General features: G+C 41.6%; 1 protein-coding gene across 2 annotated transcripts; it reads right to left on the minus strand.

Moving 5' to 3' along the window:
- Positions 1-304: 304 nt before the first annotated feature.
- On the minus strand, positions 305-13243 carry TMEM170B (transmembrane protein 170B). 2 transcript variants are annotated; one of them, XM_033930161.1, is made up of 3 exons: positions 13048-13243; positions 9352-9522; positions 305-951 (listed from the first exon to the last, which is right to left on the minus strand). In XM_033930161.1, the coding sequence occupies exons 1-3, from the start codon at positions 13124-13126 to the stop codon at positions 821-823; spliced, it is 381 nt and encodes a 126-aa protein (XP_033786052.1). In that variant the 5' UTR covers positions 13127-13243; the 3' UTR covers positions 305-820. The 2 variants fall into 2 exon arrangements, with proteins under 2 accessions (XP_033786052.1, XP_033786051.1); XM_033930160.1 differs by having other exon boundaries at positions 12566-13190.
- Positions 13244-13657: the final 414 nt, after the last annotated feature.

The following is a 13657-nucleotide window of genomic DNA, read 5'->3' on the forward strand; positions in this document are numbered from 1 at the left end:
GTCTGTCACCTCTATTATATGCAAATTTGCCTCATGCATATTCATTACAGATATCTTGAAAACCTGACTGGCTGGGGGTCCCCCAGACAGATTTAAGAACCACTGTTCTAAATAAAATTAGTACTGAACACAGGGAAAGGGTATTCATGGGCTGAAAACATAGTTATACAGCTGCCCTACATTCCCAAAAAGCTCACACAGTATTTTAAAATGAACTGCTGCACATAGTCATGTTCTGAATGAGATTATATTCAGCATTCTCAGAAGTATAACCCAGCCACAACACAGTAATGGAACCCAGAAGCCAACAATCTCACTGGTTTACTTGAATTCCTCAAAAACATGTTCATAACACTCGTATTTTACTACATTTTCAAACCATCACACTATCCAAATTTTTGAAAAAAACAAATCACAAACAAACAAAAAAAACTCCTTTAAATTTTGGCACATATAACACTGTTTAAGAAATGTCCCTGTAATTCTTTGTGCATCACTGAGCATTGTAACATCGCCAAAGATGAACCTGACTGGCAGACTTGCAAAATATTTGCAGCTTCACAAAGAACCCATGCCTCCCACATATTAGCCTCCTGCTTGCAGCCGAGGCATGTAGGGTTCGGTGCAACATAGCAATGCAATTACCCCAACAGCAGAAAACTGTCCTTTCTCTACAGACCGAGTCTGTAATCTTGAAATGCAAGGCAAATGCCGTCTTCTCATTCTTCTAACTGCAACCCACTAACCACTGAAACATCACTCAGGGAAGCTTGGCATCTTCCAAAAGCTTTCATACACCAACTGTAGTATCTCCAGAGTGTCACAGTGTGGCCAGGATTCTTGAAAACGAGATCATAATTGTGAACACTGTCTGTCCAACACCAAACACGAATGCTTCCAGCGGGGCCATGCGCTTTCCTGCTACTCTGTAAATACTTGCGACTGCTGCACCTGCAGGCACAATTTAACAAAATAAGAAAAAAAAGAACTTACATTACTGAAACGACCACCACTATTATAGGACTAGTAATGAAACTTCACAGATCTCTGACTATTAGATAATGGTTTATTATCCTTTGACATTGTTTTATAATTAAAAAATATTTTACTGATTTACATAATTCGTAACACAAGCATCATGGTCTACTAACAAATTCCAAAAAGAAAGCAACAGAACATAACAAATTTGCAAATTATACAGATTCGCATATTATACAAGAACAATTATTTTCTCACACTAACTATTGAATTGGCAAGAAAACACTCAGCATCCAAAACAAGACACTGTGGAAATCGATGTTGCTGATATAGACTTTATTTTTATGTTTTTATAAATCTTTATTGATTTTTAAACTTTGACAATGCAATACAATTATCTGAACATATTTATTTCATAAAAAGCATTATTAAACATACAATTTATATTTAGAACAATCATTTTCTCCCCCCTTGACAAATTATGTAATTATAATATTATAATTAAGTATTTTAATAAACAAAATATCTTTCCCTCCCCCCTCCCTTCCCTGGATGTGTAAGGTATTCTACCAACCTCAAAAGAAAAATAGACTTTATTAATATCCAAAAAACGAAGATATCCACAACTTGAGAAGGAAAAGAGGACCCAACACGGTCCGTGCTGCGAACTAGTAGTCTTCCTCAGGGGTCCCGGTGTGGTCTCTTCTGGAGTATGTGGATTTAGGAACCTACGACCGAGCGTTGCTCAGTCACTTTTTTTTCTGGCGTTACCGCTGGAAACGGAAAAATACTCAGCGCCATATTCTGTAAATGGCACTGAAAGTTAGGCATCTGAGTACATCTGTCATACCCCTTCTCTTACCTTGTTTAAAAGTAGACTGAAAACCCACCTTTTTGATATAGCCTTCATTTCGTAACCCTACTCCCCACTGCCCACTCCTCATCACCCAAGCCAGCAGATTAACCACCCACCTAACTGTATCCCCCACTCTGTTATCCTGTTTGTCTGTCTTGACTGTTTAGATTGTGACCTCTTTAGAGCAGAGACTGTCTCCTTTGGGACTCTGTACAGCGCTGCATACATCTGGTAGCATTCTAGAAATAATTAATAATAGTAGTAGTACCAGCGTCTAACTTAATTGAATTAATTGGCTTTAATTAGCACAATAATTGAACGCACTGTAGGAAGCCCCACAAAGGAAACACACACACAATCTTAGAATCGGGAGGAGGCGCTAGTAAGGACTAGCTCCGAGTCCCTATTTATTATGCTTCAAAGCTAATGACATCATAGTAACTCCCTCATTTACATATTTCATGATTGGTGGGTACAAAAGTACATGGTTTTATATTGTTAGATACATAGATAGGTACATGCTTTTTACCTCGTGATTACCTCGTGCTTTTACCTCATGATCATCCTCCAACTCAGCACTTAGACAAGGGCCTGATTAACACGTGGACAGGGCCCGAGTCTATGCACATATGCAATGCCTGTGCAATGCCTGTCAGCTGATGACCTTACCAAATAAGGACAGCTCAAATAAGATAAGCATGTGACAGTCCAAAGGTTATAAAACATGCTCCTTAGCCTTAAGCTGTAGGCAAAGTCTGATTGTTGCCCATATAAGGGATGTTGCCCATATAAGGGATTGTTGCCCAAGATAAGGAAAAAGGGTAAATGTGTGTTAGGTTAATATGTGACAAAAGTCTTGTGACAAGATGCTAGTATTTTGCCTTTACTTAGAATGGCTGCATGGCAAGAAGGGAAAGGGAATGAGAAACAGGGCCTCAGATCCAAACACAGGCCTAGATCCACACACAGGACCTAGGTTGGTGTGCCGACCTGGCCTGCATTCAGAACCGCCTGTGTGTTGACCCTGCCTGTGCTCTGATGCCCTGGATCAGAACTTATCAGAACTCCATCCCTACATTTCCCCTTACTTAACTATTTTGAAGGGCTTAAAGAAGTGAGGCAAATCTGCTGGGGAGAATTTGGATAGCGACCATAAAGTAGACTTATGGGCAAGTTAAACAAGGCAGACAGGCATTGCAGAAAACAGAGGGCAAGCAAGAGACCTAATTCAAAGAGGAGATTTTGCAGAATAACCTGGATCCACCGGCCAAATGGAAGGCATGCCCATAAAGCATTCCAGCACTTTGGTGAGTTATCGTGTTCTTGATTTAAAAAGCTAAGTGCTGTGTAAGATATGATCGATGTTCTAAGCTAAAGCACAAGCTAATTGTGATAAGGTTTTTTGATTAAATAATGCTAACCCAGGTACACCAATTAAAGAGACTGTCAAAGAGATAAGTTCAGCTGCTGAGAGCAAGTTAACATTACTATTCAGTTAAAGCATAACTATCAGAGTTTATATAGACAGAGAGTCTTTCTCTAACTATCCCGGGATTAATCAATTGCTTTCAATTTACTCAGGCAGCCTGGGATATTGTGTGTTAAATTAGCAGAGATGTCCTGCAGGCAGGACAAGGTGAGCATTAATATATGAAATATTTACAAAATGTGAACAGTTCCATAACTACAATTCTTACTCTAGCACATGACAGATTTTTGTGATTTGCTACCATGGGGGAATAAATGGTCATGGCATTCCAGGGTAATTTTTTGACTACGTTTCCCCATGATGTAAACCTAGTACATGATACTTCAGCTTCAGTCATAAAATTAGTTAGTGGGGAAATCTTTCTTATTCCCCTTGGTGCTAACTTAATCATTTCCATATAGTGCCTCTGGAAGCTGCGAAATCTAATGTGTTGGTAGTAGTGTTTTTGTTATTATATGCATATTTCAGATATAACGAAACATCCACAATTCACACACCTAAAACAACACATGCTCACACACACAGTCTGGGACCCCAAATACGTTACACGCATATCTATCACATATTCAGTAATTATTAAAAAGGTGCATATGTTATAATCAAAAGTGTGAGTCCCTATAACTTCCTAAGCCAGATGGAGGGGTCTGGCATTAATTAAAGTTCCCTAGTAGATATGTGATGCATATCAAAAAATCCCTAAATGTCCCTAAAATAAGTGAACCTCAAGATTACTTTCCCTATACTCAGAAGTGCCGGGCATAGTAACCTAGAATTAAATGCATTAAGATGGAGAAGAAATGCCCAGGGCAAACCCTAAAAAGCCCAAATGTATGCATAATAGGTACAATTAACACACGTGACGGTGATACAAACAATGGATACACACAAGACATATTTTGTCTTCTTTAGAGTGAGGTGCAAGGGCCAAGTTCTCAAATTAAATTTAACTCGTAAAAAGAACTTGTGATGTGTCAGCAAATAATCAAAATGTAAATCACTTCCACATGTGGGACAGGCCTATTACCTGCGACAGGTGTTACAGTAAATAAAAACACGGGATAAACAAATAGTTCTTTTCTGAGAACAATGCATGAGACAATAATAAAGAAAATACAACAGATAACAAAATATCATAATGGGCCTATTAGATTCTGAAGATCTGCAGTGCTACTATAAATAGCTTGGCAGAAAGGTATTAAACCATAGGACAGGTTTGTTAAATTTAAAAAAAGAAAAAGCACAACAGTTGCACACCTAATGGGAAAATTATCAGTCTTTTTCAAGGTGAGAACGGCTGTGTTACTCAAGTTTTTAAGGTGTCCCCAATTCACAGGATCAGTCTTAGAATAACGCTTTCTTTTACAAAAATGGAAGCTTTTAATGTGTGCCCAAGTCACAGGATCAGTCTTAGAATAAGCTTTCTTTTCCGGTCGTCTGGCTGTGGTATGGGACTTTGTTATGGTTTCTTTAAGATGGAATCGAATTCAGGAATGGGGTTCTGCAGGAACTGATGCCACGACATTATCCTCTGTGGTTCTTGCACTGGTGTCTGCAGCTGCTTGCTTTTCTTCTGTAGGGGCAGCTCGATTTTCTTCTGTAGTTTCTGTTCATGCAGGCCAGACGTGTCTACTCGGCACCCAAGGATTAGGAGACAGTACTTCGAAGGGATCCCGGAGGATGAGGTGCACCAAGTCTAATCGTCAGATGGAGCAAGCAGGGCGAGGGTTGGCGAAGGTCCCTGTGTTCGGGCGCCACTTGTAGGAATGCCCCACAAAGGAAACCCACACACAATCTTAGAATCGGGAGGAGGCGCTAGTAAGGACTAGCTCCGAGTCCCTATTTATTATGCTTCTAAGCTAATGACATCATAGTAACCATGGGTCACCGCAGTAAATCCGCAGGAATGGAGACATTTGCAACTGGTTTACCGCAGGAATGGGGACAACATCTTTCACCGCCCAGTGGGAATGGGGACAAGACCCTTTACCGCCCCCGTGGGAGTGGTGAAAAGTCTTACTCCTGTGATAAAAAAAATTGCGCCCATGTCAAACTTTGCATCTTCTCCCTAGCTCCTCTTGCGCCTATTTTACCTTCACGAGCCAGCCAGGCCACGATGAAGACAGAAGGAACCTAAAACCAAAGCCTTAGACCAACGTGATTTGAAGAATAAAATTACCAGACAACAAAAAGAAAAAAAAAAAATTTATTTTATATTTTGTGATTAGAATATTTTATATTTGAAATATGTATCCTGCTAGAGCTGGTATTAGACATAACTGGGGACTGCAAAGTCCAGGCTGTGCTTCTTTAGCTTCCAGCTGGCTTAGGGCTCTCTCTCTCTGACCAGGGGGCAGTTGCCCTAGTTGCACTTCCCTAACATTATTCTTGCCATGTGTGACTAAAATATTCTGTTAGCTTGATTTTTCTAAGTAGCATTCTGTAGTAATTTGGTTTGTTCAGTTTTCACAATAGTGAAGGGGATATTTGTGAAAGGGAGGGGAGATGTGTTTTGTTGAACTTGCTCTGTTTTATTTGTGTTTATAAAATGACAGTTGTCAGAGAAGCTTCCGCCCATACACACGCAACTGCAGGCGGCACAGGCAGGCTTCACCAGCATCAGTTTCTTTTCTAAAGCGCCCGCAAAGGTAAGGGGGAGTGAGGGAGGGAGATAGATTTGGCCGGAGGGAGGGAAGGATGAGACCGCGCGCCTTTCCTCCCTTAAGTTTCTTTATGCCGTGAAGGTAAGGGGGAGGGAGGGAGATTCTCGGGCTGCTGAAGGGCGGTGAGGTGGCAAGAGGGAAGGGTGGATGCTGCGGGGATGGGGCGGTGGGGTTGGGGCAGTGAAGGGGACAGCGGGTTCGGGGACGGGGCGGTGAAGGGGACGGCGGGGACAGGGCGGTGAAGGGGACAGTGGTCCGGTGATGGGGCAGTGACGGGGACAGATTTTTTCCCCGTGTCATTCTCTACTTTAAATGTCCTCACAAAATTCACTGTGCCTCCTCATAGGGATAAAAACCTCCTATAAGAGAAGCTATATGAAAGTCACTGAAATTTGATTTCAATAGCTTATAACAACTTTCACTTTCAATTTAGTTACTTAAGTCCACTCAATCGTAATAAAAAAAAATAAGAGAGTTATCTTGCAATCCCGATGAATCAGTTTTCAAGCTCCTATTCACTGTTAAATATGTATTTCTAACTGCTGAGGCCCTCACGCCAACAACAGCCAGCATTTTCCTAGGAAGCTGCTTCAGGGCTGAAAGGGATCCTCAAGACGCTAGTAGCATGAAAATAAATAACCTTTCAACTGTTTGAAACAAATCTTCAAAATAATCTTAATTTGAAAAAAAATTTTTTCCTTTACTTACTAACATACAGCAACACTGCTCAATTTCTGTCTAAAAATGGCAGCTTGCTTGCTTCGTGAGGATTTATAGTTGGCGTGTGATGTCATACAAAGTTCCTGCCCATTACTTCAGTGTTAAAGAGACCTCCAAAAATTATATCCTAATCTAATAAAAATGGTGCCATTCAAGTTTAGCATTCAGACCAAAAGGTTCCTCAGTGTTAAGGCTGAAAATCCATTGTTCTTTCTTAAGTAGAAAATCTTTACGATTCCCCCCCCCCCCCACTACCACCACACACAGAAATTTGATTGTACCATAGCAATCCCACAGACCCTAAGATCTGAAAAAGCATGTCCCTTGTCAGCACAGTGTTGCACCATGGGTTGCTTGATTGTGATGTTTTAATCAATTCTTATGTTCACTCATATGTGTTTTTAATTGTCGAGATGTCTGCCTTATATATAGCTTAGGGCAGGGACATAAAACAACATAAATTACATGGTCAGAGGAGCAATTTGTGGTGAATTTAGAAATACTGAATTTCAAGTTACTGTTGCACAAAACTTCACTTAGATTTTGATCTCTTGAATAAGCCAGTCTTAATGATTTGTCCTGAAAAGTTGGTTCCGTGGACAAAATATGCCAATGTTGTTTAAGAATGCATACCACGCACTCAAGTCCAGGATATTAAGCACTACTGTAGGTTTCCAAGGCTCATCTTTGGGAGCATGAGGTTTCAGTAATAAGTCGCGATTCATGAATTTAGTTCTCCTATAAGCAGATACCACTACTTCATAAGGATATCCTCTTTTCAACAAAGCAATTCTTAAGTGCTTTAACTTGGACTTTGAAATCATTTATGTCAGAACATATCCAGGAATTGGCTAAAAGGAAGATTTTTCTTCAATGAAAACTGGTGGATTTAAAGAATGGTGCACAACTCAGGTACCTTTTGACTAGTCCTATTCAGATTTTTATGGTGACTTCTGGGATCCTCTAGTTTCACTTTCAGAATAAAAAAATATAGGACATTTTTTGACCAGCCCTGTTTCAATAATGACTAAGGGCTCCTTTTACAAAGGTGCGTTAGGGCCTTAACGCGTGGAATAGTGTGCGCTAAAATGCCCTGCGCGCTAGCCGCTACCGCCTCCTTTTAAGCAGGCGGTAATATTTCAGCTAGCACGCACTAAAAACGCTAGCGCACCTTAGTAAAAGGTGCCCTAAATGTCAAGAAGGTATCCAAACTGACCAGATGACTATTAAGAGGAATAGAGACATGACCCCCCTTAATCCCAGTGGTCATTGATCCTCTCCCACCGCCCTAAGAGGTAAAAGTGACGGTACAAACCAGCCTCTGACAGCTACAAACAGGTCCCTGGAGCACTGTGGCGGTTGGTGCAGTGGACTATAGAGAAGGGGACCCAGGCCCACATCCAACTCTAATCTGTATACTTGCACATGCCCCCCAAACCACAAAATACCCACATATAGGTGACATCTGCAGGTATAATTTATTTATTTATTCATTTTTCTATACCGTTCTCCCAGGAGAGCTCAGAGCGGTTTACATTCATTTTTCTCTGTCTGTCCCGGTGGGCTCACAATCTATCTAATGTACCTGGGCCAATAGGGGGATTAAGTGACTTGCCCAGGGTCACAAGGAACAGCACGGGTTTGAACCCACAACCTCAGGGTGCTGAGGCTGCAGCTTTAACCACTGCGCCACACTCTCCCCCTATTGTAGTGGTATATAGTTGGGTATGGTGAGTACAATACTTTTTTGGTGACAGGACAAAAGCGCGCAAGACTTCGGCACGCCAACATTGCAGCGCAGACAATTCGGCGCAAGACCCCAGCATGCTGCCTAAAAAGTTACTTTTAAAGAACTCTGAAGGGGGTTGTGGGAGGGGGGGTGTGTGGGGCGGAACCCCCCCTTTACTTCATACTCTTCGTGCTGCCGTTGGGGGGTGGGGGGTGCAACCCCCCACATTATAGAGAAAACTTTACTTTTTCCTAAAATATCGGGAAAAAGTTAAGTTTACTCTATAATGGAGGGTTCCAACCCCCCCCCCCCAACAGCAGCGCAAAGAGTATGAAGTAAACTGGGGGGGGTCCCCACTCAGACCCCGTGTCGGAGCTCTTTAAAAGTAACTTTTTAGGCGGCACGCTGGGGTCTTGCCCGATTTGTCTGTGCTGCGATGTCGGCGCGCCGAAGTCCCACGCGCGAATGACTATGAACCACTTTTTTTGCTGTTCCTGGAGGGCTCACTGTACAATATGAGGGGGGGGTGGTTATGGTGTGATGTGATGTGTACCTGGGACCTTTTATGTGAAGTTCACTGCACTGCCCACCTGGATTGTCTCACTGCTCTGCTAGGATGTCTCTGTAGCCCGTCTATTAAGACTGCTGGCCCCCAGACATCCCTCAGATGTTCTTTGTTTGAAAATGGCCCTTAAAGATGCACTGAACACTAAAACATCTAAAATAGGGTGATTTTCAAACTAAAAAAGGTAGACTTAAATCTCTTATTTGAAAATTGTCATGTTTGGCACTGGAATTTTGATGGGTTTTTTTTGGCAAAACATCCAAAATTGGATTTGGACATCTAATTGAAAATTCCCCTCCACATCTACTAACATCAAATTGTATAACAATTACTTAATAAACAAAAAAAACTTACTAGTTATCATTGCTCCAGAAACAGAACATAGGAATCCCACACTAACCAAGATGAGGGACAGTATTCGGCCTTGCTTGTGCCTTTGCAGCATCACAAACATCAGTATTCCCACAACGCCATGGACAAAGAGAGAGGAAAAGACTGCCCACAAGAAAACCCAGTACCACATCTCTGAAAATAAAACAGACACGGCATAAATGAAGCAACTATCAAGTGTTTACGACAAAACAAAAAGATAATCATACAAAAGAATGAATAAGAGATTACTTACTACCTTTCTGTAAGACTCTATATACTCTTTGTAAGATTCTATATGCTGTATCTCGGACCTTTTGTAAGATTCTATGTGCTTTTTTGTAAGTTTTCTACATACTGTATCCCGGATTTCTACATATTGTAACTCGCTGACTGTCCAGCTCTCTTCAGTGTGAACCGCCTAGAAGTCTCACGACTATGGCGGTATAGAAGAATAAAGATGAGCCCCTCCCAGCAAGAGATTTAATGTCAGAACAATAGCTAAATTTCAACATCTGTCCAAAAAGATTGGATATTATAGAACGATACCGATACTGGACACACAAGAATTATTTTCTTTCTCTCATTTCTATGTGGGTCCATTTCAAACAATAATAAAGTTGACTGTTGCAATTGTTTGGGTCTTGTCACACCTACCCCCCCACCCAAAAAAAAAACCCCACCAAAACAAACTATAACCTCCACACGGAGCAACTTGTCCTCAATTGCCTTTGTCCTTCCGTTTTGTGAATGGCGCCTCAATCACCTCATTTGGAGGGGAGGGCAATGTTTTGCAGATCTTTGGGCTGGGGAAAGGAAGGCGTGATGAATCTTTCTCCCATAGTGCCCCTTGGGATGATTCAGCGCGACTGTGAATTAAATGCCCGGCAATGAAATAGCTGCGCTGAATCGTCCCATTTACTCAGAGTATACAAACCTCTTTCATGCATATTTATTATGGATATCCTGAAAACTCAACAGGTTGAGGACCCTTCAGGACAAGTTTGGAACCCCTACTCTGCAAAGTGCTACTGCTACTACTTATCACTTATATAGCACTGTTAGGCATATGCAGCGCTGTCCATTTTGACATTTATAGACAGTCCCTGCTCGGAAGAGCTTACAATCTAACTTGGACAGATAGACATAGGGTTGGGGATGCCGTACCCAAGGTGAGAGGAGTAAGGAGTTGAAAGCACTCTCAAAGTCTATGTGAAACAATTTAAAAGAAAGAAATAGGGGACCGTTCTCAAAGCAAAATCAAACGCCTTCCAAATACAGTCTAATTCTCAACTCAAACATCTCTGTGCAGGTCACCACTGAATAAACATCTTGTTAAAACTATTTACCAGTATTTAATAAGCAGAGATTGCAGTGTATTATTTCCTTTGATATTGACATAGGACTTCAATGATGCTTATTTTCAGCCTTTATAATCTCTTTCTGTATCATTTATTCCACAAGGTTTTGTTACAGTAGTACCCTGAAGAAGTCTTCACGTTCTTGCATGTTTTTTCACATACTTCTAAAAACTGCAATTTAAAACATTACAGCAGGAGTCTGTTTCACTGACCTAAACAACAAACTCAATGTGAAAGAACAATTATAGATATATTTTTATTTATTTGATTTTCTATATCGTTCTCCCAGGGGGAGGTCAGAACGGTTTACATGTTAAAAAATAATGAACAATAAAATACCAAAAGTATTGCAGAATGCTCTATAACCATTGCATAGCAAATCCAATTTTTCTCTGGTTCCAAAATTGCCTTAAAGCCAATAATAATAGGTAATAATTAAGCCAATTTGTATCCAGTCATGGTACAAATACTAAAGCTGATTCAAATACTCCTGGATGAAGAAACAAGATGCTTCAAAATTCACTTCAGACAAAAAACTATGGGCTCCTTTTAATCTAATCTAATCTAATCTAAACCTTAAGTTTATATACCGCATCATCTCTTTTACTAAGGTGCGCTAGCGGTCTTAGCGCGCGCCACAATACCGCATGCCCCAAACGCTAACGCCTCCATAGAGCTTGCGTTAGTAGTTTTTGGTTAGCGCTTGGTTAGCGCACGCTAAAAACGCTAGCGCACCTTAGGGCTCCTTTTACAAAGCCACGCTAAGGCCTTAATGTGCGGAATAGCGCACGCTCAATTGCCGCACACGCTAGCCGCTACCGCCTCCTTTTGAGCAGGCGGTAGATTTTCAGCTAGCGCGCGCGCTAATCCAGTGCGTGCGCTAAAACCTCTAGTGCGGCTTTGTAAAAGGAGCCCTAGATGTTCTAACTTCTAAACATGCCAAACACGGAGTTGCTGAAGGAATACCAGGGTAAAGTTATTCAAAAGTACATACTGAAGGAAGGCTCTATGAAAACTTCAGGGTGTTTGATTCAATTTTGGGGAACTGTGAGGTCCGTCATTATAAAGGGGGAACAGTTTGGCAACATCAGGATGTCCTGCTTTAGTCGGTAGCTGTGGATTAAGGAAACTGCTGAGGAAAAGTCACTGTGAGGCCTCAGATTATCTTTAAAAAAAGCTACAGAGGTGTCTGACCTAGATGGGAGAAAATGTTGACTGTTCAACAATTTCAAGGTGGCCTGTTTGGGAAGGCAGCAAGAAGGAAGCCACTGCTGCAGAAAAGCTAAATGATGTGTGGAATAGCATTTACACAAAAACAATTAGGAGGTACCAAACTCAGGTGCCTGGATGCAGTGCACCAAGCACTAATTCTATGACAGCATCTGGGAGCTCAAATTCTGCTATAAAATACTACCATAAATTGGCATCTACGAACCTACAATTAAGATCACCCACTTACTGTACATCATGTCAACAGCAGGCATAAATGTGGCCCTGCCTTGCCATTATGTGCTAAGTGAAATGCGTACCTAAATTATAAAATAGAGCATGATAACTACGTTAAGGGGAGGCTGCACAATGCATCAGGGTGGGTGAGAAAGGAGAGTAGGGGAGTTAAGAAAAAAAGAGGAGGCAGAGGAACAGCAGAAGGGAGGGAGGGAAAGCCAGGAGAAACCAAAGAGGGGTTAGCTAGAAGGATTAAGAAAACAAAGTGTTAAAACAGAAGAATAGAAGGGGGGAGGAGGAGAGACAAGGGGAAACACAAGATCCCAGGCATAAAGCCAGCCAGATGAGAGTGCGTAGCATTGTTTTGTTTTTGCTCCTACCCTTCCCCTTACCTGCAGAACAGGGGAGCGGCCTCCTTTGTAGTGCCTCACTCCATGTGCTTTTTACATGGTCTGGGGCTACGGCACATCTGTAGAATCCGTGCAGCAGCAGCAGCATTCAGGAGGAAAAAGCCTTTCAGCAGTAAAAAAAATTTGTGGCAGATTAACAGGCATGCTGAAGAGACGTTGCACAGAGCAGTGTGTGTATAGCATGTAGAGGGGACTGCTTCCCCTCCAAGATCTTATATTCAGAGCTGAAACTCATCCTTTTCCATTAGCAGCATGGGGAGCTGAGGGCTTTAACTTGGAATTTCTATAGCAGCATGTTGGGGGGTGGGGCAGACATCCTGTGAGGGCTGTAGTAGAAAAACCTAGCAGCATTTGATAAACAGTTGCTGCATTAGGAACACTTATTTAAAAAAAATAAAAAAATGCTGCTACTATCCCACCACGTGGATGCAGACAGGAAGGCACTAGGGCTACAACCATTTTACCTCCTGTAGGGCTTGCATTTCTTCTGGCAGAAAACACTGGTTTTATTGCTGTTAGCAGCCATAGGTTGCATGAGGACATACTCCTCCTAGTCCACAGGGAGTGACCCAAGCAGAGTAGAGATGGATTCCGTGCACATATAGAGCATCCTTGTTCAAAAAGGAAGTGTTGTGGTAGCTATCTTGGAAGAGGGCATATTGCCTTGCTTTTACTGTGTGAGCTAAACTGGTGGCCATCTTTAGTAGGGGCATGCATGTGACATCACTTCCTTTTCAGTAGCCATCTTGAAATAGGGTATGTTGCCCAGCTTTTACTATGTGAGCTGCACTTGTGGCCATCTTTAGTAGGGGCAGGTTTGTAACATTACTCCCAGTGGCTACTAAAAAACAGAGGAATAGGTTTTCCACTCCAGACGCCATTCCCATAATAATAGTACTATTTATTATGCCATTTTTCCATTCATTTTTTTTATATATACATACAATACAATCTTATTAACCACAAAATTAAACTACACAAAGCACACTGTATGCTTCTCAACATTCATTCCTATCAGAACACCTGGCCTTGGTCACACATGCAGAACACAGATAACCCCTATGCAAATACAAG

This window comes from Geotrypetes seraphini, chromosome 2 (assembly GCF_902459505.1).
Source record: "Geotrypetes seraphini chromosome 2, aGeoSer1.1, whole genome shotgun sequence".
NCBI classification, from domain to species: Eukaryota; Metazoa; Chordata; class Amphibia; order Gymnophiona; family Dermophiidae; genus Geotrypetes; species Geotrypetes seraphini.

Bases quoted from the DNA above. Each gene is read 5' to 3' on its own strand.
- TMEM170B (XM_033930160.1), bottom strand. From the start codon at position 12,671: ATGCTGCTGCTGCTGCACGGATTCTACAGATGTGCCGTAGCCCCAGAC. The intron at 9,523-12,565 runs GTAAGGGGAAGG...TTTTATTTTCAG, and splicing joins GCCGCTCCCCTGTTCTGCAG to AGATGTGGTACTGGGTTTTC. The intron at 952-9,351 runs GTAAGTTTTTTT...TTGTGCCTGCAG, and splicing joins TTCTGGAGCAATGATAACTA to GTGCAGCAGTCGCAAGTATT.